General features: G+C 38.2%; 2 protein-coding genes across 8 annotated transcripts in view; one reads left to right on the top strand and one right to left on the bottom strand.

Annotated features, from left to right (window-relative positions):
• The window catches only part of PPM1E (protein phosphatase, Mg2+/Mn2+ dependent 1E), a 215,773-nt gene extending 200,199 nt beyond the window's left edge, over positions 1-15,574 (top strand). For both annotated transcript variants that reach the window (XM_077852475.1, XM_077852476.1), the window contains exons 4-7: positions 1,557-1,745; positions 4,109-4,252; positions 4,490-4,583; positions 10,406-15,574. In XM_077852475.1, the coding sequence (XP_077708601.1) occupies positions 1,557-1,745; positions 4,109-4,252; positions 4,490-4,583; positions 10,406-11,466 (1,488 nt within the window). In that variant the 3' untranslated portion in view covers positions 11,467-15,574. The remainder of the gene's footprint in view (positions 1-1,556; positions 1,746-4,108; positions 4,253-4,489; positions 4,584-10,405) is intronic.
• A 9,782-nt stretch (positions 15,575-25,356) lies between these two features.
• Positions 25,357-27,128, bottom strand: part of TRIM37 (tripartite motif containing 37) — a 120,527-nt gene continuing 118,755 nt past the window's right edge. For all 6 annotated transcript variants that reach the window (XM_077852462.1, XM_077852463.1, XM_077852464.1 and 3 more), the window contains one exon: positions 25,357-26,610. In XM_077852462.1, coding sequence (XP_077708588.1) covers positions 26,393-26,610 — 218 coding nt within the window. In that variant the 3' untranslated portion in view covers positions 25,357-26,392. The remainder of the gene's footprint in view (positions 26,611-27,128) is intronic.

Here is a 27,128-nt window from a genome sequence, read left to right as displayed (position 1 = left end):
ATAATATTTGTGTGTTTTTACTCTATGGACATTTAAGTTTGGTACTTTTGTAAATGTAGTATGCCCTTTAAAAATAATTTTCTTCTTTCTTTTAAACATTTTATTTGAGAGAGAGAGGAATAGAGGAAGAAGGACAAGCAGACACTGTGCGGAGTGCAGAGCCTAACACAGAGCTCAATCTCAAGACCCTGAGATCATGACCTGAGCTGAATCAATAGTCAGACACTTAACCAACTGAGCCACCCAGGTTCCCCTAAAAAGAATTTTTTCAAAACACCTGTGATATACCTGTGGTTTTAATAGTTCTTCCAAATCCCCATGAAATAGCAACTCATCTCTACCTAACAGATGAGAAAATAAGCACGAGAAAATGATATGATTTACTTTGTATGTTAGATTTCCTTTAAATGATGGGGGTTGGACTCATCTGAGTTCCTAGAGCCTAAAAGATTAAGTCAAAGCTTGCACATGAAAATGATTATTACTGTCTAAGCGGAGCCAAAGAGGACTCAAGTGAGAGTTCAGTCAGTTCAGCTCTCTACTAAGAGAGCTAGATCTGAGATGTAAACACTGGAGTTGAAGATAAAGAAGCAAACTACTTATTGGCTTAAATGTAGTATTATGATTATAGGTTTCCTTTGTTAAGAAAAAGCATTGGTTTAGATGAAGTTCCTCTGGCAGTTGCCTTAGTGCCTCAAGCAGTGGATGGGCCAGGAAGGGTGAAGCTAAATCTTGGTTAGGGGACAAGGCAAAAATGGTTACAGGGCATTTGGACATCTGATGTGGTTTAAGTCTGGCTAACCAGTCTTAGAGACTCTTGTTATTTATGGGAAGTATTCAATAGGACTATGATTTATGAAGATGTTGTAGTTTATTTTTTTAATATTTTACTTATTCGAGAGAGAGAGAGAGAGAGAGGTAGAGACACACCCAGAAGGAGAAGCAGGCTCCATGCAGGGAGCCTGATGTGGGACTCAAACCTGGGACTCCAGGATCACACCCTGGGCCGAAGGCAGGCGTCAAACCGCTGAGCCACCCAGGGATCCCCTGATATTATAGAAGTATATGTATGCTTTCATTATCTCTGTATTTTAAACAACCTAATTGGCCTTGTGCTTGCTGAAAGCCAATTATTTCCTATTGTTCTCAATTTCCAATTATATTAGGATACTTTCATTTTGGAAAAAAAAAAAAAAAACTCAATCCAGAACAGCTTTTGCTCAGTTCCTCCTTATACTTTCTCTTTCCTCCTCCTTCCCACAACTTGTAACAGCAGTTTTGAAGCAACTGCATGTGGGCGGTTTCCATGGTACAAGACAACAACTTTCACTGAGAGGGCATTTCAGCCTGAGCTTATTGGCCAGCATGTGTTCCAGCGTTCTGTGTGTAAATACAGATGCCCTAATAGTGCAGGTATTTTAGCAGTCGATCAGGCATATCAAAGAGAGAAACATTTAGTCTTACTGTCTAGGTGACAAATGCTGCAGAGGAGAATGGGTTTGTTGATTTGAGTCATGCTGTACCTAACTTCCCTGTGTCTGTTCTTCTACTGACAGGACCAAGAAGAACAAGCTTACTTTGCAGTGTTTGATGGCCATGGGGGAGTGGATGCTGCTATTTATGCCTCCATTCACCTGCATGTTAATTTAGTACGCCAGGAGATGTTCCCCCATGATCCTGCTGAGGCTCTGTGCCGAGCTTTTCGGGTCACTGATGAACGGTTTGTGCAGAAAGCAGCCAGGGAGGTATGCCATTTTCTCTTAATTCCAGCCTTGAATGCACTAGCTGAGTTCAACTAGGCCTGCAGTTCAAGGGCTATTTTGGGTTTTTTCTTTTGGGGCAGGCATTAAAGTTCTTTCCACCTGTATTTTTGACCCACATTATTGGATTCTGCTGTAGTTCTAATTCTCTCATCGGGGTTGTAATAGGGTGATATGATGTACTATAGAGAAACTCCTAAGCTATAATTTTCTAGAAAGCTGGATTTAGCAGGTGAGTTTCATCTGTTATTTACCAGTGCCTGTCAGCTTCACACTAGGACCAAGCAGACTTTTGCTGACAAGATCTGGATACCGTAATTAAAACAATGGACGAAAAAGGAAACAGAAGCTGGATTACTCCCATACATTTGGTTCTAAATGGGTTGGCAGTGCTTTACTGTGTAATGCTTGAGGGAAAATTTACTTGGAGAGAGCAAATCCTTAGATGATTCTTGAACGGATTTTCTCTTACAGGAAAAAAAATCAGAGCTCATGTCCTAATTTCTTAAGGTTAAACAGACCTAAGGTTTTTCCTCCAAATGAATGATAGGGGCTCTATATTAAGATCTAAAAGTTAAAATTAAAAAATAAATGTAAAAATTTTAATCTAATTATCATTCTGGGTATTGGTATATGAATACAGTACTCTATATTCATTTCTAACTGGGGGCCAACAGTAAGATAATAGTTTTTAATTTTTAAAAGTAATTACAGAATTACTATACATATAAAAAATAAGACTCCTGCCCTATGAATGAAACATTAACTGTTTTTAGAAAAGGACTTGGAAAGAGTAGGGTCATCATTTACTCCATTTCTTTGATCTCACTGTTATGCTACACATCAATAGTGGTATTTGGATCAATGAAACAATAATTCAGAACTATTTGGTATTAAACAAGGAAAACGTTCTGTATTTCCCAACCTATACCCCAAGTTTAGATTACTATGTGAATCCAACAACAGTGACCACTAGGGTCTACATATAGAGGTGGGGCTAGAAAACAAAATACAGTTGTCAACATCAGAACATCCCAGAGTCTCAAAGGCTGGCACTGCTCAGGTCTGCCTACCTTGGAGCTACTGGCTGTCATCACCTTGGCTGAGGACAAGACCTGGCCCCTGAGAGGTGATCTGTAATCGCCAAGGTGAAACTAAGAGAATCACTTTGTTCTCTTTTTCTGTTCTGTCCTTTTTCCTCTGTGTCCTCAAAATTGTTTTTTTTTCCTTCTGACCCTGTTCACCTCATTTGCTTTGCCAGTGATCCTAGTGTCTCTCAGTCTTGCCAGTAGTTCTTTTGAATAATTTAGGTTTGTCTCAGCAGTTACTTTTCTCCTTCTCCTGCTTCCTTCCATGTGCTGCTAACTGCTGGAAAGAAAGTAGCTATTCCTGTTGCTGAAGCAGCCCTACCTCCTGTTCTCTCCAGGGCATATGCACTGAAGTGTCTTTATCATGTGTTCCAGGGGGCTGAGTCTTTGAACATTCTGTGTGGGAAGACATTTTATTGGTGGGTGAGGATTTGTAACAAACTTTCCCTATATAGGGAAAATGAGAAGTTGTTTTTCTCATTGGATACAAGGGGCCTTTTACCACCCTTGACGCATTGGTTCTAATTTAGGCCAAGTCCTTGGTAACAGAAAGTCATGCTTATTTAGTGGTGACTCATGTCAAATGGAGATGTCATTTTCATGTAGTAGTATCAGGAGCATTAAGTACAATGGTACTGAGCTATTGCAGTGAAATTTCAAGCTCTTCTTTATGCAGTGTTCCAAAAGCAGAGGCCCCTAAAATGATTGCAGGTTTGTTTGTTGTTTTTTTAAAGTATAAGCAACTTAGCATGCCAGGGAATATATGTTATCTCTTGGTTCCTATCTTAATATTTAGAGTATGGGAGCATTTGTACCAATCAGATACTTTGTTGGGACCCTCCCCCTGCACATACTGTATAGGTCAATAACAAAACAGAAACCAGCATATGGAAACCTTTAAGGGTTGCTGTAGTGGATTGAGCCCTGGACTGGGAGGAAGAAGAATTTCAGTTGTTTTGTGTACTAATGAGTTACCCACTCTTGAAAAGGTCACATAACCTGCCATAGTTTTCGTACCTGTACATAAAATGAAATGAAAAATCATCCTGCCTTGCATATCGTAGATAAAATCAATGTGTGCACATACATTCATGCCTATAAAAATGCACTGAGAAACAGGAATTGCTGTTTATTGTGAAATCAAGTTATTAATAGTCTAGCCCCCAACTAAAAGTTTGTGTTAACTATAAATTGCTTCTCAATGAGAATCTGAAGTCTATTTATTTTTACTGACTCTAGTTTTATTTAAATTACTTTCAGAGTTTAAGATGTGGGACTACAGGAGTGGTGACTTTCATCAGAGGGAACATGCTTCATGTGGCCTGGGTTGGGGATTCCCAGGTCATGCTTGTGAGAAAAGGTCAAGCTGTTGAGCTAATGAAGCCGCACAAACCGGACAGGGAGGTAAGTGTGCTCTGTTCTGGGAGGGCACATGCCAGAGGCAGGTTTCTAGCTTAATTAAGATTTACTTGCTTATTATGACTACCACCATTATCGGAGCAACCATGCCCATCTTACATAGGAGTAATAAAGAGAACCTTTCCAGGAAGCTGATGAGTATTATATCTGTTGTTTACTGTTAAGGTAGATAAGTACATCCTGAATCCAATATTTGCTTCTTTCTATTGCATTGCTCTTTAGGATGAAAAGCAGCGAATTGAGGCTCTTGGAGGTTGTGTAGTCTGGTTTGGTGCCTGGAGGGTGAATGGAAGTCTGTCGGTCTCCAGAGCTATTGGTAGGAAAAACCGATTCCTTTTTGTTTCTCCAAACTGTCCTCTTCTAGCTCATTGTCTCATATTAATTCTGCTACAATAAGGGAACCTGAAACGGTGATTTATATTATCAGAGTGATTATTATTGTTTAAAGTAACAATTAGATAATGCCTTTTAATTAATTATCCTATTCATTTATATACTTAAATTCCATTACTGAAAGGGAACTATATTAAGAAATGTAGAACTTAGTATAGTTTTTTGTTTGTTTGTTTGTTTGTTTTTTTTGATGGAAGCCTTTGGTCTTTGGGACAGAAATCTGCTTAAAACTACAGTGATCCTCATTTCATTACAATTTGGGTCATATTTAGCTTAACTCAGTATCTCCAAGAGAATGAATGGATGGCTTCCCTCCCTATATTTTTACCTTGCTTATATCTTATTTTCACTGAATTATAAAAGGACATAAACATTGTACTTTTTAGATGAAAACAATTTTTTTTGTGTGTGGAATATAGTGATTTGCCAGATAACCCTAGGGCTTCAAAGAATCTGTCTCCCTGGGAACCTTAATTCTTCAAGAGAAGGAAAGTCACTGAAACGGTCTAAAACTTAGAGAGTAAACAGCTAAAACTGATTGGACAAAATGCAAGGATGTAAGTTCAAAGACAGTCCTGTTGCTATTTTTGTTTCATTTTGGCGCCTGGGTTTATTATATTTTAGGCTTCATGGTGTAGCTTTTTAAGAAGAATACATCAGTATCTGTGTGTCTTTATGGGTGATAGGCATGGATACTGCAGTTCTTCATTCCTGCCTCCTAAAGAAATTAAATGAGGTAGTTTAACATAGGGATAATATGGATAAATGGAATTCACATGTAATCCGCCAATTTTGCTTATCATTACCAAAACATTCCAGAACATTGACAAAATCTCAAAGGACTGATTCAGTTTCACCAGTGATATATGAGTTCCTCCCACTCTTTGGGAAGGTGCTGGCAAGCTGTGAAGTGGCCTAAATGTGAGCAGCAGAAGGCTGAGAGAGAAAGCAAAAGCTGAAAGATCCTGCAAGTACTTCTGAAAAAATGAGGGTTAGTTTTTATCTCAGATTGAGAGAGTTATTAGGAACTCTGAAATAAGACCCCAGAGGGGAAATTTCTCATTTCTGAAACACATCCCCATGTAGAATTATTTCTGACAATTCCCCTTGATCTTATGGTCTTTGTCAGAGTATTGAAAGGTATCTTTAATGCTTGTCATAGAACCAACTTTACTAGAGAATACCTGTCTTCTCTTGCTACTAAAAATATAATAGAAGGGGAAACTAAAAGCAAAGGAAGAATGTCCTTGAATAAGAGACGGTCTGAGAGAAGAAGGCAGACTCCATTAGAGGAAGTGACTTTTAAGTTAGATGTGGAGGACAGTGTGTAGGGAAGGAAATTCCAGGGGGAGGGGAGTAAGAAATACAGGAGCATCTGAAAGAGCCTGCCATGTTTTAGGAACAGCAGTATGTACAAGAGGCTAAGACAGAGGGTAGGAATGACGATAAAAATAAGTGTTGGTGCCAGATTGTGAAGGGGCGGGCGTATATGCCAGGCTAAGTAATCTAGACTCTTACCAGGTGAATAAGCAGAGAGGCCACATGATCAGGCTTATAAGGTATTTGTGATGACGGTATGGAAGACAGACTAGAGCGCCTAGATGAGATCATTCAGGGGCTGTTGGTTCAGTTTGTTACAGAGATGAGGGCAGCTCAAAAGGGGTAACAGGAGGTAGAAATTGGACATAAGTGACAGCTTGTGGGGGTGGAGGAAAGCTAACTTCCAGGTTTTTGACTTGTGTGACTGAGATGATAAAGCATTTGTAAAAGAAAAAAGAAAAAAACAAAGCAGCAGCAGTTTGTGGGGTGGGGAGGAGGGCAGATAATTAGTTCATTTTGGACATATTCTATATTCTAGGAGAAAGAATTGATAGTCAGAAATGCAGATCTGGAGCTGAGTTCCAGATAGAGATGCAGGAACTCATCTCATTTTGGAAATAATATTAGCAATCTGTTAAGTAATATTTTTTATGTTAGTTGAAACTATAGGCATGGATGGCATTGCCTGCCCAGGAAGAACTGGTAGAGATGAGAGACCAAGGATAAAGACTTCTTACTTAAGGTAGACTAACACAATGAAGTCATGCTCTCTAGGCTTGTATCTTCACTCTATCACTTTACAAACTGTGGGCCTTGGGAAGTTAACTTTTGTGTTTATTTATTCCTGGGTAAAAGTAGGAATAGTAACAGTAAATGGCTCACGGAGTTTTTGTATTAAATGATATAATAAATGCACCATACATAGAGCCCTGCCTGGCACAGTTTTAGCACCAAATGATTAGTGCTATTATTAAGGAGCTGCTGAAGAAAATCAAGAAGGGATCAGGGATATACAAGTGAGCTAGCTATGACAGATACTAGAAGGGGATTTCTAGGAATAAGTAGTCACAGGGTCAAGTGCTACAGAAGTCAAATGAGAATGTGGATTAAAAAAAACATGGGGCTCCTGGTTGGCTTAGTGGTTGAGTTATTGCCTTTGGCTCAGGTTGTGATCCTGGGGTCCTGGGATCGAGTCCCATTATCAGGCTCCCCATGGGGAGCCTACTTCTCCCTCTGCCTATGTCTTTGCCCCTCTCTCTGTCTCTCTCATGAATAAATAAAATCTTAAAAAAAAAACCAAACATGGAATTTTGAAAATAGGAACTAATTGCTACCATATGAGAGCAATGTTTTGGATTAGTAGATGGAAAAAAAACTAGAAAATCAGGTGAGGGGAAAATGAGCAATAACAAAAAGAACATGTGTAGATTTAGTTTCTTGGGCAATTTAGTGATAAAGGAAATAGTGTGGTGGCTTGAGGGAAAACTGATCTGGGAAAGAGTTGCTTTTATTGTTTTTGTTTTTAGGAAAAGGAGTTTAGATCAGAGTATGTTTGTAGGTTAAAAGATGAAAGCAAGTAGAAGAGAAATTGAAAATGAGAGTGAGAGAAGCCAGAGTCTTAAGAGAGTTAAATCCCAGAGCATAGGTTAGCTTTGAGAAGGAAGTGGAGCCCTCTTCTCCTGGCACAATGGTGTAGCTGGTGCAGTCGGTGAGTCTCTCTAGATTAAAACAAAAGGGCGGAGGGTAGGAATTGAGGGAATTCAGGCTTGATAAACTTAATTTTCTTTGAAGTAGGAAACTAGGCCATCTACCAAAAATCCAGTAGCTTAACTGGAAGAGAGAGGTGAAGAATGTGAGAATAAAATCAGGGGCTAAGCAGGGACAAGAAAAAGGACTCCTAAGCAGAGTTCAACTCTACTTAGAAAATAAGTGACACTTAAAGCTTTAAAAATGAAAAGCTTAAAAAAAAAAAAAAAAAAAAAAAAAGGAAAAGCTTTTCAACTGTTTCTCTTCGTGAACCCTTCAGATTTATGATCCAGAGTTGACAGAGGCATGATATGTTTCTCCTAGCATATGGAGAGAGGAGGTTGAAGATAAAAGGATGTTGCCATTTCTACCATGAAATGGATAATAATCATGCCCTCCTACCAAATTTGGGGGCAAAATGTCATGAATTTGACATCCAACAGTAGAGCAGGTGAAAAGCCAGAATTTTGGCAGCATCTTCCCTGTGCAAATCTTTGTATGTTCTGTTCCAAACTAACAGTTGCAGTAGCCTTTTAATTGAAGCACTAAAACAAGATTTTTGGGAACAGTATGACTCAGATCACATTTATTTTTAGAGCTGGAATTCAGAAAATAATGATGATGATAATAATAATCAGGTGGAGTAGGGGACAGGGAAATTTAGTAAAGTGGATTGATTGGTGAAGAACACTAAATCCCATGATCGGAAGTTTTGATTAGCTCTCACAGGCTACAGGGAGACATCATATAGTATAAAAGTGAAATTGATGGAGTCAAAACCATGTTTGAGGGAAGATAGTTCTGGCAACTGTATGAAAAAGACTAGTTTCTTATCTAGTAGTATCTGTTGTTCAGGGTGCCCCAATCATTAAACCTGCTGGATAGGGAACGTGGCCCATACTGGTTCTAGCAGTTATCTCTAGGGTTCCTATTGAGCTTTCTGGGCCTATTTGAGGATTAAACAGGGATGTGAAATGTTGGAGAGAATCTTATTTGGATAGGAGAGAACCTAGAACAGATACCAGAAACAGTGATTATATGGCCAGATAACTTATATGTAATTATCTTCATTTTTTAGTTCCATAGAAAGGACAGTAACTGATGTGGGTGTGCAAGTAACAAATCAGGTATCTGACTCCAGGGCTGGCATCCTTAACCACTAAGCTACATGCTGTTACTTTACAAATGACAAAACATGTTACACATTTTAACTACTGTTTCAAAAAAAAAAAATAATAATAATAATAACTACTGTTTCCCAAGTATGAGATCCTAATCTAGGAATTATTGCTAAATACACTATTTTCTATGTAAAGAAGTAATAAACGAGTTGTACTAATAAACTATGGTGACTTAATAGGTTAAGTACCCTCTGGCAAGGCTCTCTACAAATACACAGAGGAAAACAATGAATGTAGAATGAATGGATCTGGAAGTGTTCTAGATCTGAAAGATCCAGAATGGACTGCATATGATTTCCTCGGTAGTCTGGTGACTGGAGACCTTGGGCCTACATTAGGCTAGGTTTCTGTCTCCACTCCCAAGCACCCCATATGTAAACAGTTGCCTCTGTGTCTTTGCTTATGCTATTCCTTCAACTGAGAGCCCTTCTCTACCTGGTGATAACTAACTTAACCTTCAAGGCCCAGCTCAAATGTCATTCTGTAAGTGGATGAAATAAACAGAAGAGGGATCCCTGGGTGGCGCAGCAGTTTGGCGCCTGCCTTTGGCCCAGGGCGCGATCCTGGAGACCCGGGATCGAATCCCACATCGGGCTCCCGGTGCATGGAGCCTGCTTCTCCCTCTGCCTGTGTCTCTGCCTCTCTCTCTCTCTGTGACTATCATTAAAAAAATAAAAAATAAAAATAAACAGAAGAGAAACAATGCCCCAGTAGGGCTTTGGGGGTTCTCACCATTGTTCGTAAGTGAAGAATGAACAACAGCAATAAAGACGGCGGGGGAAGCAGAGGTTGGATCAGAGACAAATGAAGAAGGCAAGAATATGGTAGTCCCTGAAGGTGAGAGAAATGTGGTCATACATTTTCCAGTTGTTCTCTAGAAGTTACAAGTAAAGCAGCATTAAAAAGTAGAAAGCAAACTGGACTGGGAGCCAAGAGACTTACATTCTAGTTCTCGTTTGAATCTTGGGATGACTTTTGTTGGACTTGATTTTTTAAAATCCCTTGTAACTCAAACCTTTCTCTGTGCTAGCAGCATAAAGCTACTAATTTGAAAACAAGGACAGAAAAGTAAGTATTTAATGAAAAGAATGACCACAACTTGGGTTTTTTTTTTTCAATGTGGACTTGTTCTCAAATCTCAATTAAATCAAACTTAACTACTAGTAAAAAAGTATACCTGTTAATCAGACATTTCCCATATAACACTGAATTTTTCAATGCAGCAAAAAATTTAGATTCGACATTTGTTGCCATGCTTAGCTAAACCTAAATCATAGCTAGAGGCACAAGATTCAGAGTGTAAGCAATTACTTAGTTGAGAGTAAGGCGTGAGCAGCAGGTGAATAACAAAGAATTCAAGTATTTTACCTGACACTAGTTTATAAATTCTTTCGATAAATTCAGATCACAACCCAGTAAATTGTGATCAAAGCACTGGCCATAAACATTCTTTCGTGCAAGGTAAACCAAAATCTGACCTACTTTCTAATTCCCACAGGAGACGCTGAACATAAGCCATATATCTGTGGGGATGCAGATTCTGCCTCTACTGTTTTGGATGGAACTGAAGACTACCTCATTCTGGCCTGTGATGGCTTCTATGACACCGTGAACCCTGATGAGGCAGTGAAAGTTGTGTCTGACCATCTGAAGGAGAATAATGGAGACAGTAGCATGGTTGCCCACAAATTAGTTGCATCAGCTCGTGATGCTGGGTCAAGTGATAACATCACTGTTATTGTGGTATTCCTGAGGGACATGAACAAAGCTGTAAATGTTAGTGAGGAATCAGATTGGACAGAGCACTCTTTTCAAGGAGGGCAAGAAGATGGTGGGGATGATAAGGAGAATCATGGAGAGTGCAAACGCCCTTGGCCTCAGCACCAGTGCTCAGCACCAGCCGATCTAGGCTATGATGGGCGCGTGGATTCATTCACTGATAGAACTAGCCTGAGCCCAGGGTCCCAAATCAACGTGCTGGAAGACCCGGGCTACCTAGATCTCACACAAATAGAAGCAAGCAAACCTCACAGTGCCCAGTTTTTGTCACCAATTGAGATGTTTGGTCCTGGTGCACCAAAGAAAGCAAATCCTATTAATGAGCTAATAATGGAGAAAAAATCAGTTCAATCATCATTGCCTGAACAGAGTGGTGGTGCTGGAGAGTTTCCCTCTTTTAATTTGGGTTCAACAGGGCAGCAGATGTACAGAATGGAGAGCTTGTCTCCTGTCTGTCCTAGGTTGGAAGATGAACAGTTCAAATTCCTGGGAAAGAGAGTTTCCAGATTGTCTCATTTACGCTATCATTATTCAAAGAGATGGCATGGATTCAGGTTTAATCCAAAGCTGTATTCATTTATGTCTGGTCAAGAGCCTTCCCACAAAATAGGCACTAGTCTGTCCTCACTTATTCGGAGTGGGAAGAGAAATAGAATGTTCAGAAGTTTTCTGCCATGGAGGCAAAATATTTGGAAAGGATACAGTACAAACATGATGAGGAAGCTCAGAAAGAGTAATGACATTCCAGACCCAGGTCTCCCCTGGAGCTATAAAATATAATACTTCCTCTTTAAAGTAGGCTAGCTAGCTCTCCCCAATAAAGATACCACTATCAGAGTAGGAACAAGGTAGATGTTTCTGAAACATACGTGCTTCATTATGAAACCATGGGTGGCTCAATTCTTAAATGTAAATAGATCTCTAGAAAACTCAAAGTAGTGTTTTCAATCAAAAAAAAAAAAAAGTATTGGCGGTTTCACTAGCGAAATTATACAACTGGTCCCTGTGATGTGTCTCCACACCTACATATGACCCCCAGTTTATTATCCCTTCACATCACTAGTGGAAGTTTGTGAATTAGTTGTTTTAGTCAGGATATCTAGTGTTGAAATCTCAATGCAGGTGAAATCTGGTTCGATGTGCCTACTGTATCTATGGAAAACTTAATACAGAATCAGATTTAGTTGGGGGATGTTCCCCAAAAGCCTGGGGGAATATGTGGGAAACCCTCCCCTCTTTTTTTGGTTGATAAGACTAAAAGCCATATGGGTTTTAATTAGTTATGATGAAAGTGGAAAACTAGTATAATAAGCGTGTCATTATTTTCTGACTTGTGAGGTGGTACATAGTCAAAAAGATTTACGGATTTTTTTTCCTGTAACAAAAACGATTATGAAAATTTTCTGAATTAAAAAGTACTTCCTAGGGCTGTGTAGCTATTTGGGAGTTTCATAACCTGTTATGGTGCTTTTAGCGGGATTTTTTATTATTTGTCATTTTAGAAGACCGCTGTCAACTGGTTTTAACCTATGATGCTATGATATTTTTCAGTGTACCTTCATCTCAGGAATAAACTGGTTTAATGGAGATGATGTTAGGTACAAATATACTAGAATCAAGTTGCCATTTAAAAAAGAATATTTCTATTTTTTCTGCCTTTTTTTCTGTAAGTTCACAGCAAAGGCATATACTACTACAAAATAAAAAGTGGCTTTGGAGAATGAGAATGAAAAATACTGGTTTAAACTTCCCTAAAATTGTTTCCCCTAAGGGAATGAACCAGTGTGAAAGAGATTGAAAGTACTGCCTAAAGCGAGCCCAGAGGCCAAGTGCAAAGGAGAAGGCAGGTAAAGGGAGAGTGAGGTCTATTTAATTATGAATGGAGAACACTCCTGAGTCCTGCTACATGTAACTTCAGACTGCAAAGAGGACATCTTTCTCATTTTAAGACTTATAATTTGAAATTGTCTGCTTTTTGCCATTTCTGTAGTTTTAAGCTAGAAACGTATCTTCAACTAAAGACAGCAAATAAACTAATAATCAGATTCATTCAATGAAGCAGCCTCTGATTCTCTTAAGAATCATGAATATCACCACATGACCTTTTACCATCCCCTAGTCAACTGTGGACCAGCCATGCCAAGAACTAGGAGCTGCCCACTCATCCCACCGGGAGGCACCAAAAGCTCTTGCTAAAAAATGTCCACAGCTTATGTTTTTACATAATACAATTATGTTCCCCAGACCCATAGTGAAAACTCAAATTCGTAGATTTTAAAAACAAAGGACTGTAGCATATTTTGGGTGCCAGTATAGCTGTATCAAATACATAGAAACTTCACTTTAGCAATGATCAGATTGTTCATCTATAGATTTTATTTTTTAAGAATTTGGATGTAGTAGAGATTATCAGTATTTCTCTTCATTTTGAAGAAATTTATTTTTTCTCGTCTTGTGACACATGGCTGAGAAGGAGGGAGTAAACATGGCTCCAGCTATAGTACCAGAATCTTTTCACCAACCTGATGTTTGACCCCATTACACGGACCTCACTCACATCTGTCATTTTCTGAAGCCTAGATCTTGTTAACAACCCATCAGGTCAGTATCAGTTTCAAATCAAATTATCTAAGGAAACAAGAAAAGAGGCAGCAGAATATTGGTACACATTATAATCCAAAGCACTTACCTAAATTAAAATTTTCTAAGATTTTCTATAGTTGTCCATTGCTACTATTTTGGATCAAAATTAAGAAGGTGAAAGGAAAGAAGATATAAATGAAAGGTTTTTTTTAGTGGGGAAAAATGGTTGGATGAAACTCAGATGAACACAGACCACATCCTTAAGGGTCTGAATTTTGTAGATCTAACTATATAAGCAGTGTTAATTCCATTTTTCATACCAGTAGCCCTCTAGAAAATAAAGTAGTTCTAGTGTGGTCAAGTTATAAACCAATATTGTGAAAAATAGCAACTATTCATTTGTTCACAACATGCATATTTAGAGTAGTTAGGTACCATTTGTAAGGTAAGTCCTTTACAATTCTGTAATATTAAAGTAGTGGTTATTGGTATGATATATGCTGCTCTTGGTTCTATAAACTAGGTAAAAAGCAGTGCTTTGTGAAATACAGTGTTATATCTTAATGCCACTGGTGATAGAAAGTAGTTCCCCCTCAGTTCAAATCCTGTGCCCTTATTTGCTGCTTGCTAATGTAAGCAATAAGTACCCCTCTAACTAATGGTATCTACACATTCTGTAACTTGTATTTAATGATGGTGTATCTGGTGATTGTAAAAATATTAGACAGTATAAAAGTATATATTATATATATTAACTGTTAATGCTGAGGTAATAGTCTGTGAATTATGTGTTTTGTACTTTTACTAACTGTGTAATTTAGTGGTGGTGAAAATTCTACACTCAATCCTTAAGAGTGACGGTATCCCTTTTCCAATTTAACATGATCTGCATCAATTTGTTTGCCTGCTAAAGTGTTAGAATAGGAAATAGTAAAACAAATATAAACAAGAAAGTGTAGTACTCCTTAGGGAAACAGACTTCAAGTTACCAAATGAAGTCATTACAAACTCCTTGTACATTCACTGTGAGTTTCAAAGGGAATCAGTCCCTAACTTAACGGTTTCCTTTGTTCACTTTCTAGATGTGTACTTTTGAGGGTTATCTGAGGTTTAGCAACATTACAGCACCAAACTCTGGGGCCATTAATCCCACTTAAATCTGTGCTAAAGATGGTGGAAACATATATGTATATATATACCTTTTCTTTACCTAGAAGTGCCATCCACTGTCCTTGAATTAGTAAGATTATAAAGTTTCTGTTGCATTTAACTAGGAGGATCCTTGAAAGTAACACCTTTTCCAAGGACAGTGTCAACAATGTCAATGTCAACACTGAGTCTGATTCTGACCACATTTACAGTGGTATATAGTGTCACGCCACATCTTTATGACAACCATACTCCATTGTTGGAACACTGTGCCAGTAAGAAGTGCAACATCCAATGGGCAGATAAAAATGATGCATAAAGAAATTCAGTGTTTACAGATAAAACCACTGTAGTTCAAGTATTTCCTTCCCCCATCAAAGGCTTGCCAAGGCTGTGAGAAAGTGGTTTGTAAATTACTTAAGTGTTTAAACATAATTTATTCACTTGATGACCATTCTCGCCTATGTAAGGCCATAAAGGGGGATACTATAGCTTTGGTCACATAATTTTGGACAGTTTTTCTTTGAGTCACAAATTAGCAAAAAGAACACTTTTTTCACCTTTTAAAATCATGTCATATTAAAGGACAAATTACCCACTCTTCTGTTCTAACCTGTGAATAGCTTAAATGTTTTTCTTCAAAGTAAGATACCACCAGTATTATCACATGACTATTTTCCAGACAAATGGTACTGTGTTGAAAAATAATTGTTATTTCATCTAACAGCATTTTATCTTCTATTTTGAAAACTATTTATTGTACTAATTAGAAAAAAGGAAATAACACAGGGAACTCCAGAGTGACACAGCAGTTGTTCTGGAAAAGGAAATACTCTAATAAACTCTGATGTATTAGATAATCCACAGATACATCATTGTTAACTCTAACTCTAGGTGCTCTTTGGTGAGAGAAGGCTTTGTTCCCTTGTTCATGACATTTCTTTGCAAAGAATTCTCTATGGAGTGAAGCGAATGAAGTGAATCATTTCTTACTAAGTAAATGTATCAATTTACAAACCTGCTCTACAGCTCACTTTTGAGTTCAGTTGTAATCATGAGTGATCCTTCATATTTTATTTATTAAAACTGTTCATTCAGGTAAGATGTATGTTGAAATTTTGCCAATACCTTAATAAAATCCAGCAATTTAAAACCACTAGTCATTTGTCTTTTTATTCAAAGGAAAGAGAATTTGGTGCTAAGGTTAATCATAGCAATGATGAACCTCAAACCAAGCACAACACCTGAGATTAATTCAGACTCTGCAATACAAGTCTGAATTAAGAAAAAGGAAACAAGGAGAAAAAGCCTGCCCATTTTCAGGTGTAAAAACAATTCACCAAATGATCCACTGCTCTACATAAGATGTGTCACTTTCAACAAAATATACAGAGCCATATGAAAACAAACAATGTGTTCTGGAGTGAAGAGATCATCAGAACCAGACTCCGACCCTTAATAACCAAAGCAATCTTAAGAAAGAACAAGGCTGGAAGTATCATGATCCCAAATTTCAAAATATTCTCTAAAGCTGTAGTAATCAAAACAATATGGTACTGGCACAAAAGCAGACCTAGTGATCCAGTGGAACAGAACAGAGAGAGCCCAGAAACCCAAGGTCAATCTAGGGTAAAGGAGGTATAAATACACAAGAGGGAGAAGTCAGTCTCTTCAATAAATGGTGGTAGGAAAAGAAAAGTTGGATCACAATCTTTACATGATACACAGAAATATACTCAAAGTGGATGAAATACCCAAATGTGAGACCTGAAACCAAAAATTATATATGGAATCTAAACAAAAAGAAACCCAAAATACAGAGAACTGTTGCCAGAGGAGAGGTAGTGGGCATGGATGAAGGGGAATGGGAGATACCAGCTTCTAGTTAAGGAGTAAGTCACAGGGATAAAAGGTACAGCATAAGGAATACAATCAGATTGTAATAGTGTTTTATGGTGATAGACAGTAGCTGTCATTTGTGAGCACAGCATAATGTATACAGATGTTGAATCACTATGTTGTATAGCAACTATAAATAAAACAGTACACAACTCTGGAAAAAACAACAAAAGAACCAGACTCTGTTACAACAAAGATCTGAGGACCAAAAATTTAAAATAACTATGGTTAATATGTTATGGAAATGGTGGACAACATATGCAAGATCTTATGGGTGACTTCAGTAAAGTGACAGAAACTATAAATAGGAATGCCAGAAATGAAAAGTAACAGATGATGAATGCTTTGGATTCGCTAATCACTGAACTGCACATCGCTGAGGAGAGAACTGGTAAACTTAGACATAAATCAACAGAAATTACCCTAAATGAAAAACACGGGTATGCGCGCATGTATGCACGCGCACACAGACGCATGGAGTGAAAGGAAAACGAAAACATAATCAACTCAGAACAGAACATGTAAGAGCTGTGGGACAGTATCAGTCTAATATATGCATAATTGGAATCCTAGAAGCAGAAGAGAAAGGTAACAGGCAGGTGACCTATCTGAATGGCTGAGAATTTCTGAAAATTTAATGATTACTACAGATCTAGGAACCTCAGATAATACCAAGCAGAAGTACCAAAAACACACACTTAGGAAAAAAGAAATCTCTTCCAGAAGGTTTCTCCAGTAAATGCTACCAAATATTTAAAGAATAAATAACACCGATTCTATACATTCTCTTCAGAAAAGATTTTGTAAGGTCAGCATTACTCTGATACTAAATCAGGTGAAGTTAGAAAAACTACAGATCAATAACCCTCATGAATACAGATGAAGAAATCCTCAGCAAAATATTGGCAAAACCAGTATCGCTTATTAGAATGACTAAAATAGAAGTGTTGACAGTACCAAGTCTATAGGATGCAACTAGAACCCTCATATGTTGCTCTTGGTAACATAAAATGACAGTGCCACTTCTGAAAAGTTCAGCAGTTTCTTGTACAGTTAAGCAGTACTTACCACACAACTCACTGAGATGTGTTCTAACATCAACTACCTGGAGTTAAGGCCACATTTCGGTTAAAGGGTAAAGTCATCATCTCGCTTCAAACACCAGCTGCCAAGTTTGGAGGTTCTCACCATCCCTCCATTGGTTTGAAAATTTGCTGAAACAACTCACAGAACTCAGGAAAATACTTTACTTACAATTACAGTTTTATTATACAAAAGGACACACATCAAAACCATGCAAAAGATAAAACAGAGTGTGGTCTAGGAGAGTACCCGTGCAAAGGTTCCTTGTGATCAGAGCATTTTATTCTCCGGAAACCTCAATGGATGGTAATACAGGATACTGCCTACCAGGGAAGCTCATCTGGGCTTCATTATCTAGAGGCTTTAGTGGAGTTTCACAAGGTAAGCGTGACTGACTCCCTGGCAATGAGGCTGAACTATTCAGGCTGATGTGAAGTGACTGTAGCCCCAATCCTCTAATCGCATGATTACTCTTTCTAGCATGCCAGCCCTGGCCATAGGCCTGAGTTATATCTCATTAGCATAAACTTTCAGGACCCACCATAATAACAAAGACACTTCTATCATTCCAGAAATTTCAAGGACTAAGAGGCTATATCCCAGGAACCAGAGACAAAGGCTGGCCAGATTCTTTATTACACACCCAGCAATCTCATTCCAAGGCATACATTCCTCTAGAGAATGAAAACTCATGTTCACACAAAAATCTAGACACAAATGCTTAGAAGATTCATAATCACCCTAAACTAGAAATAACCCAAATGTCTTTCAAAGGGTATACTGTGGTACACCCATAGAGTAAAATAATCCTCAGCAATAAAATAGTGAAGTACTGATTCACACAAGATGGATGAAATTTGCATGTTAAGTGAAAGGTTCCGTACAGATTCTATTCACAGGACACTCTGGAAAAAGGAAAACTAAAAGGACAGAGAACAGATCTTGGTTGCCAGCAGTTATGGGGGACACTGGAAGGTATTCACCTAGCATGAGGTAATTTTGAGGGTGACTGAATTATTCTATGTAGTATTGTGGTGGTAGATACACGACTCTATTTGGCAAAACCCACAGAAACTGCATTATACTTCAAAGACTGAATTTTAATGTATGTAAATTTAAAGATCAACCAGGATATGTGGGGAGGACAAAATGCAGATTGTAACAGATGAATCTTACTTTTTTACAAATGAATCATACAATGACACTGAAGAGGATGGTGCAGAAAGAACTAATGGAATTCTGAATCCTAGGACCTAGCTAACTTTAGGGAAGTATTTGACATGATACTGAAGGCAAAAAAAAAAAAAAAAAAAAAAAAAAGACAAAAAAACCCCCAAAACCAAACCCCAAAAAACTATACCAACACTGTGTTGTAGTTGGTAGATTTGTTCCTTACAAGGGTATATAGGTCAACAGTTCTGAAACTCCTTGGTTTGTATATTACAGTTGAACAAATAAGAGAGCCTATGAGCCAGGCTGTTAGATTAAGATATAATAAAGGGGAAGGCTTAAAATGAATGCTGTGAAAATGAACTACTGGGACTTTATCAAGATAAGAAGCTTTTGCACAGCAAAGGATACAGTCAACAAAACTAAAAGACAACCTACAGAATGGGAGAAGATATTTGCAAATGACGTTATCAGATAAAGGGCTAGTTTCCAAGATCTATAAAGAACTTATTAAACTCAACACCAAAGAAACAAACAATTCAATCATGAAATGGGCAAAAGACATGAACAGAAATCTCACAGAGGAAGACATAGACATGGCCAACACGCACATGAGAAAATGCTGCACATCACTTGCCATCAGGGAAATACAAATCAAAACCACAATGAGATACCACGTCACACCAGTGAGAATGGGGAAAATTAACAAGGCAGGAAACCACAAATGTTGGAGAGGATGCGGAGAAAGGGGAACCCTCTTGCACTGTTGGTGGGAATGTGAACTGGTGCAGCCACTCTGGAAAACCGTGTGGAGGTTCCTCAAAGAGTTAAAAATAGATCTGCCTTATGACCCAGCAATTGCACTGCTGGGGATTTACCCCAAAGATACAGATGCAATGAAACGCCGGGACACCTGCACCCCGATGTTTATAGCAGCGATGTCCACAATAGCCAAACTGTGGAAGGAGCCTCGGTGTCCATCGAAAGATGAGTGGATAAAGAAGATGTGGTCTATGTATACAACGGAATATTACTCAGCCACTAGAATCGACAAATACCCACCATTTGCTTCGACGTGGATGGAACTGGAGGGTATTATGCTGAGTGAAATAAGTCAATCAGAGAAGGACAAACATTATATGGCCTCATTCATTTGGGGAATATAAATAGTGAAAGGGAATAGAGGGGAAGGGAGAAGAAATTGGTAGGAAATATCAGAAAGGGAGACAGAACATGGAAGACTCCTAACTCTGGGAAACGAACTAGAGGTGGTGGAAGGGGAGGAGGGCGGGGGGTGGGGGTGACTGGGTGGCAGGCATTGAGTGGGGGCACTTGACGGGATGAGCACTGGGTGTTATTCTGTATGTTGGCAAATTGAACACCAATAAAAAATTTATTATTAAAAAAAATGAATGCTGTGGAGTTGGGACTGGTATTGTAGGCATCAATATATAGATTCATGGTTTGTCTCCTTTAAACATATTTACATATACATACATACAAAGATATACAGAGAAGTGTTTGCATGAGTAAGTATGTGGTTTTCGATTCTATCCATGGAGAGGGGCTAAGAAGCAGTGACACTCTAGCAACAATATGCCCACCTTTACACTCCAATCCTTTCTAAATACCACTGTCCCCAAAAAAGGGTGAGAGAAAAGACAAGGTAAGCCTGGAATACCTGATGAGGGGATAGGAAGGAAAGAAGGAGGGAGAGTAGAGAGAAGAATGGAACATACCAGAAAGAAACAAAAGCTGACCTGAAAAAATTTCCTATAGCCAACACTCGAACAAACTGAATGTAAAATAATACTGGATCATAAAGAATAAAAAATAAATATCTACAAGTCCACACTGATATAAATTAGTTGAATAAAGAACTAAGTGGGGGAAGAAGGGACTTTTCCTTATAGAATTCTAATAACATGTAAAAGAAACTAGGGAAATAGAAAACCTTAAGAACACTGCAGTAATAACTGTCATGGGCGAGATCCACGAGTGGGTGCTAAAGTTAGTAAGAGATAAAGGAGGAACAGAGTATTTGCATAATCTCAAAGTATTAGCTCAGAATATTTAGTAACTACAAAGGGAAAAATCATAAATAGTGGGAACCCTGGCAGATATCACCTTGACCAACTAATCAAGATTAACATTATCAATAATAAATATCTGCATTATATAGCCCCTGATAAAATTAAATGCACTGAGAAGGGCATATCTATCTCTGTGGTGGCCTCTCCAATAATGCTTAATCTTAGTTAAATATGAGAAAATATCAAATCCAAATAGGGCAACATTCTATAAAATTAGTCCTCTTTAAAAATGTTAAGGTTGGGCACCCAGGGGGCTCAACTCAACCACCTGCCTTTGGTTCAGATCATGATCTCAGGGTCCTGGGATTGAGCCCCACATGGGGCTCTCTGCTCAGCAGGGAGTCAGCTTCTTCCTCTCCCCTCCCTCCCTGCTGATGCTCTCTGTCACACATGCGTGCTCTCTCTCTCTCTCAAATGAATAATTACAATCTTAAATAAACAAAAAAATAAAAATAAAAGCAAAAACGTCAAGGTCATGAAAGACAAGGAAAGACTTGAGGAACTGTAACTGATGGGAGGATACTAGGGAAACGTGACAACCAAATGCATTGTGGGATGCTAGACTAGACCCTGGATCAGAAAAAGGACATTAATGAAATAGCTGGTAAAATCTGTAAACAAGAGTAATTTCCTCGTTTTGATTACTGTTCTACAGTTACACGAAGCATTAACAAAAGCAGAAGCTGAGTAAGCTGGGTAATGGGTATACAGGATCTCAAGATTTTTGTCTCTCTCGTAACTCTAAAATTATCTCAAAATTAAAGTTAAAAAAAATAGGACAATCTTTAGCTTTTTAATTATTAGGTATTAAAAATGCTGGGTCTGGTTCAAATGTGATGAATTGAAAGAAGTACTAAACCAGCAATTCATCCCATCCTTTCCAGTGGTGTTAAACCTTGAGAAAATCACCTACCCTCCTTGAACTGCATGTTTCTCTGCCAAATGGGTACGACACATCATAGACCTCAAAATTTACTTACGGATTCAATGACAAAGATGTCCAGAAACAATGTTTGTGCACAATATAAGCATTAACTACTATATCCTTAGGTCTAAGAGAATACATTAAGAAGAAATTTTCCAGGGGTGCCTGAGTGGCTCAGTCAGTTAAGCGTCTATCTTTAACTCAGGTCATGATCTCTGGGTCCTGGAATGGAGCCCCAGAGTCCCACACTGGGCTCTCTGCTCAGTGGGGAGTCTGCCCCTCCCCACCCCTTGTGCTCTGCCTTGCTCTCTCTGAAATAAAATCTTAAAAAAGAAATTTTCCAGGAACAAATGTGAGATAAAACTACTAATACTGGGGGCACCTGGCTGGCTCAGTCAGTAGGTCATGTGACTCCTGATCTCAAGGTCATGAGTTCAAACCTATGTTGGTGGCTGAGTTTATTTAAAGAAACAAAAACTGAATACTGAAACAAGGTAATGGTGGAAGAAAAGACTGACAACTACTATGCTCTTCAGCAAAAAGGGGGAAAGAAAAAAAAAAGATGGGGACTGTACACAAAGTGCTAGAAAGTAGGACAAGCAGAATAGAGGAACTCATGACTTGCAGAGACTGCAGGTGATGACAGAACCGGGAGGGTGAGGGGGATCGAAATCTCTTGTAGACCAGATCATGAACCAGCAATGGGGAGAGGAAAAAGGAATTGGTACCTTCTCTTATGCCTTGTTCCCTCACTCATAGCTGCCGAAAATCTAGCATAGCCAAAGCAGGCACACCAAATCAAGAAAGAGGAAAACATGAGGCTTCCTGGCACCAAATGAGGAATTTGGTACAGACTTTATATTTAACATGGCTAGAAACTGGGAAAGGAATTCTATTTTTCAAAGATCCCGCTCCTAAAACCTAACAGATCCTTTATTTTTGAAGAAAACTTTTGGTCTTTCAGGCTTCTTATGATTCTATAACGGGACAGCAGCTGCTCATCACCCCATACAATAAAACTAAGCACAAAAGAACTAATCAAATGTTTTATCTTTTTGTTAAAAATCATGCTTTTTAAAGCCTAAACTTTCTACACTAAAAACACACAAAGTTTCCATTAATATCAATAGGGAAGAAGCCAGCAAAATTTTATCTGTAAAGAGTGTGAGAGAAATATTTCAGGCTCTGGGGCCAATAGATTTCCTTAGCCCTATTTGTAGGGCACAAGCAACAAGAGAATGGATGTTAACTGTGCTTCAATACTACTTTGTTTGGGATCCCTGGGTGGCTCGGCGGTTTGGCGCCTGCCTTCGGCCCAGGGTGTGGTCCTGGAGTCCCTGGATCCAGTCCCACATTGGGCTCCCTGCATGGAGCCTGCTTCTCCCTCTGACTGTATCTCTCCCTCTCCCTCTCTGTCTCTCATGAATGAGTAGATTTAAAAACAAAACAAAACAAAACTACTTTGTTTACAAAACTATAAGAGCCGCAGGGATTTGGCTCAAGGACAGTAGTTTGTCTTCCTAGTGAGAATGCCAGGCACTTGTTAATTGAATCCCAAAGGTCTTCCTCAATGGATTGTGAGAATTTATATTTCTTTTTTTAAAAATTTTATTTATTCATGAGAGACACAGAGAGGGACAGAGACACACATGAGAGACACAGAGAGGGACAGAGACACAGGCAGAGGGAGAAGCAGGCTCCATGCAGGAAGAACGATGTGGGACTTGATCCCGGGATTCCAGGATCACATCCTGGGCCGAAGGCAGATGCTTTAACTGCTGAGCCACCCAGGCATCCCACAATTTATATTTCTTACTATTTTATAATTTTCAAACCTTACTTGCAGTGAGCTGGTGCCCAGCAAAATAGATATGATTTTCTTCACAGAGTAGAACTGTTTCTGAGTATTCATTCTGTCCCTTTAGCTACCTACCAGTTTTTGCTTTTTGGTAAAATCTGTTGTCACTTTTAATTACAAAATAGAGGATTTTATACCAGTAGGGCAGGTTCACTATCATTTCTTTAGAACCTTGCATTTTTTTGCTTTTCAAGAGATAGACTTTATTCTTAAATCTGGAATGAGAATATGGTAGACAGGTTACATTTCTAATACACAAGAATATACCAATTAAGCTCAAATTATTTTCCCTCCAAAGTTTTTGTGCAAGTATAAAGAACTAAATCCCTTCAAATTTTCCTATAGCTGTAACAACCAAAAATAGTCTTGCTGACATAGTGAATTCAAATTCTACCAAATTAAAAGAGTCTCAACCAGTTCTCAATTCATCTAAAATAAGGGGAGCACACTGATTGTTTTTATATATAACCTGAAAGCATAAGAAAAGCCAGAAAAACACTCAAGATCCAAATGTACCACAATCTAAGTATCACCATGCCATTCTAGGGAATCCACTGACTAAAAAAACCTCAAGATCATAAAAATTAAGAGCAAAGGTTAAGAACATTCGTGCTTTTAGAAAGTATACCTCCTCCTAAAAAAGGGCAAAGGGATACCTCAAAATGCTACTATGTATGTAGATTAATGACCCAAGAGACTCATGATTAAATCACCCATGCTAAAAGCCTTTACAAGTAAATTTCCCCAAATGAATAGTCTTTTCTCAGGCTTTTCTTAGTTTTCCATACTTTAAAGATAAACAATTATAAAGATACACAGGGAACCAGTGAGTTCTGTTGGGCTAAGAGACAGGGGCACCCAAAATGGCAGACATCTCAAATTGGGTCAAAATGGCTGATCTTCCTGCCAAAGCAGCCATGACCACCACATCATCTCCAGTAAATCAAAGCCTAGACAGGAAACCGAAACTTTCCATCCAGGGACCACCCCCATCGTCTGTACTATCCCCACCCCCAGCCAATCACCTAGGGACACGGGACCCACCCAGATCCAATAAGGCTTAAAAACCCCCACACTCCCCAACCCCGGCGCGACTTCCCTGGCGCCCCTGGCGTGACTTCCCTGACTCGGGCCACCTCTCCGAGTCACGGAATCTCGCCTGGGAGTGCTCCCCATTAAAAGCACTCTCGAACCTACTGCCTGGCTCTGTTTTTTTTTTTTTGTTTTGTTTTGTTTTTTTTTCATTTCTCCCCGTTCACTTTGGAAAAAACCTAACAAGTTCTATATCAAATACAAGTTAAAGAGCTGGCAATAGTGAGAGATTCAAAGTAGTCAATCATATTTGTGTTTGTGGATTCCAAATGAGGAGTCTTATTAAAAAAACAAAAAACAAGACAAACTACCAACCAATCCTTAAAATGGTTTGCCCTCAACACTAAAGGTGTAAAATTCTTATGTTGTATCTTCATCTATTAACAATGGAGTATAGAGGTAAGAGAAAGTGGGACTAAAAAAACATGATCTCAACAAAACACAATGAACAGAAATAAATACATTTCCATCTAACAGACATGGAAATGTGTTAAAGAACATATTAGCAATGCCTTAGAGTACTGCATGATAAACGACCTGTAACTACACAAAAGCATGCCAACACTTACCATGTTAGTAAGCGAATGCTAAATTTTTACTTCTCATGTGATTACATGGCTTAAGTATTTCCAACTAACTTTTAAGGAGAAAAAGTAACCATAGATACCAAGACTATAAGTAAGTCTCTTAATTTCCCCATGCATTACTAATAGTATACATACCTTAACAGCCTCTATCATACACAGGAAATGTGAATAGAAAAAAAAAAACCCTTGGGGCTTCCTGTCCCACTTTTAATAAATTGCAGAGGCATAATATTTTCTCAAGTTCATTTTATTAACAAAGAGTGCGAACTGTTTTGAACAAAAGGAAACCATGAATCATAGCATTTGGCAAGACATCAGACATGGAAAATAAGTAAAATAGAAGTAGATGAGGCACCTCTCATGTATTATATTCTTGCTTCTTCAATAGTTTTATCAACTTTCAGTGTAATTTTCAGAAGAGTATAGCAGCTCAAACACAAATGCAGGAGCACAGTGGAAAGTCTGGCAATTATTTTGGGCCAATTGAGTATGAAAGTAAATATACCACAGTTTCATGTTAACCACTGTGCAATATGTATGAATCTTTAAATGTACAGACACTGAAACCAATGTCCAACTAATGAAAATAAAGGAGAAAAGAGGGCTTTAAAACACTTGTTGCACTACAGATGTTTAGTAAAAGGCAGGGAAAAAAATAACTTTAAATTATCTTCCATGTGTTCATATGACTGGGAACATAACCAATTCACATGAATGTCATTCGTTTAAAATTCTATTTGTAAAAGTCATTACATCAGAGAGATTATGTGCCATTAACCAGTGTGCCTGCACTTGAACAAACAAGAAAAGGTAAATAAATGAACTTTAGTCAGCCAACATACTCCAGAGAGATTCAGTCTAGTTTTGCTTTAGTTTTTCATATAAAGTATCTACAGGGCAGAATCTAAACATAAGTAATTTTTCTGTTCTCTTAATTTACAGGCATTAATGAAGCTATAAACTATGACCAAAACCTGAAATATAAAGTTGGTCATATAAACACAACTGAGCGTCTAGCCACAGACAGAAGGACACCAACACCGAGGCTGAGTAGGTTGCCAAGTGCATGCATGGTCTCTAATGAACTGTGTGGCAGTTAATCACCTTTTTATTGTAGTAGACAAACTGCCTTTTATAAATATACTAATTTGCTGAATTGAGGACTACATTGTTAATTCATTACATTACACAGAATTCTTCCCATGCTGTTTTTTCCTGTATACTAATGTCATATACTACAGTTGTGCTTTCTAAAGTTTCAGAATTTCTATTTTGGGTAGAGATGATAAAAAAAAAAAAAAAAAAAAAAAATCTGATTATCTGACTGATGACAAATTTGAGCACCAACTACAGCAAATCTCAGGGTCAGAGTCAAGGTAGCTTGCAAGTCAGTTCTCTTGATTTGAAAATTACTGTTTCCATCAGTATTAAAGCTGAGGTCTTCAGGGTCTATTTGTTCACCATCAGGAAAACTGGAATGCGTATCTAAGACAAAAATTTAAAAGCAGATAACAGTTTTTAAAGACCAGTATTTTCTTTTCTTTGTCTGTAAATGATCTTACCAAGCATATTACTTAACTGGTAAAGATGTACTAGGTTATAGAAAAACCTGTCTTCACGGAATTTGTGATCTGATTCAAGTATAAGCAAGCACAAAGGAAAAATGAGAAAAAGTAAAATGTGAAATATCCACAATTAGAAGAGGAAAGACACTGCCTAACTTTGTCCTCCTGGGGACACTGTGGGAGCAGCTGAAGAAGGGAAGAGGAAATGAGGCTGTATATACTCTGTGAAGACTAACTCTATAAACATAAAATGTGTTTTAAAGCAAATTAAACTGCACATGCAAATATCACTACAAACTCATCAGCACTCAAAATAACTTGCCCCAAATTTGGCTGCTTCTAACAGAGAGAAAATTACTAAAAGTGTCATATACTTAAAAATCGTCCAATGCTTAGCTCTATTTTGAAAAAGACACTAAAGCATCAGGGAAATCTGTA

This window comes from Canis aureus, chromosome 16 (genome assembly GCF_053574225.1).
Source record: "Canis aureus isolate CA01 chromosome 16, VMU_Caureus_v.1.0, whole genome shotgun sequence".
Classification (NCBI taxonomy): domain Eukaryota; kingdom Metazoa; phylum Chordata; class Mammalia; order Carnivora; family Canidae; genus Canis; species Canis aureus.
This window is presented reverse-complemented; position numbering and strand designations above follow the sequence as displayed.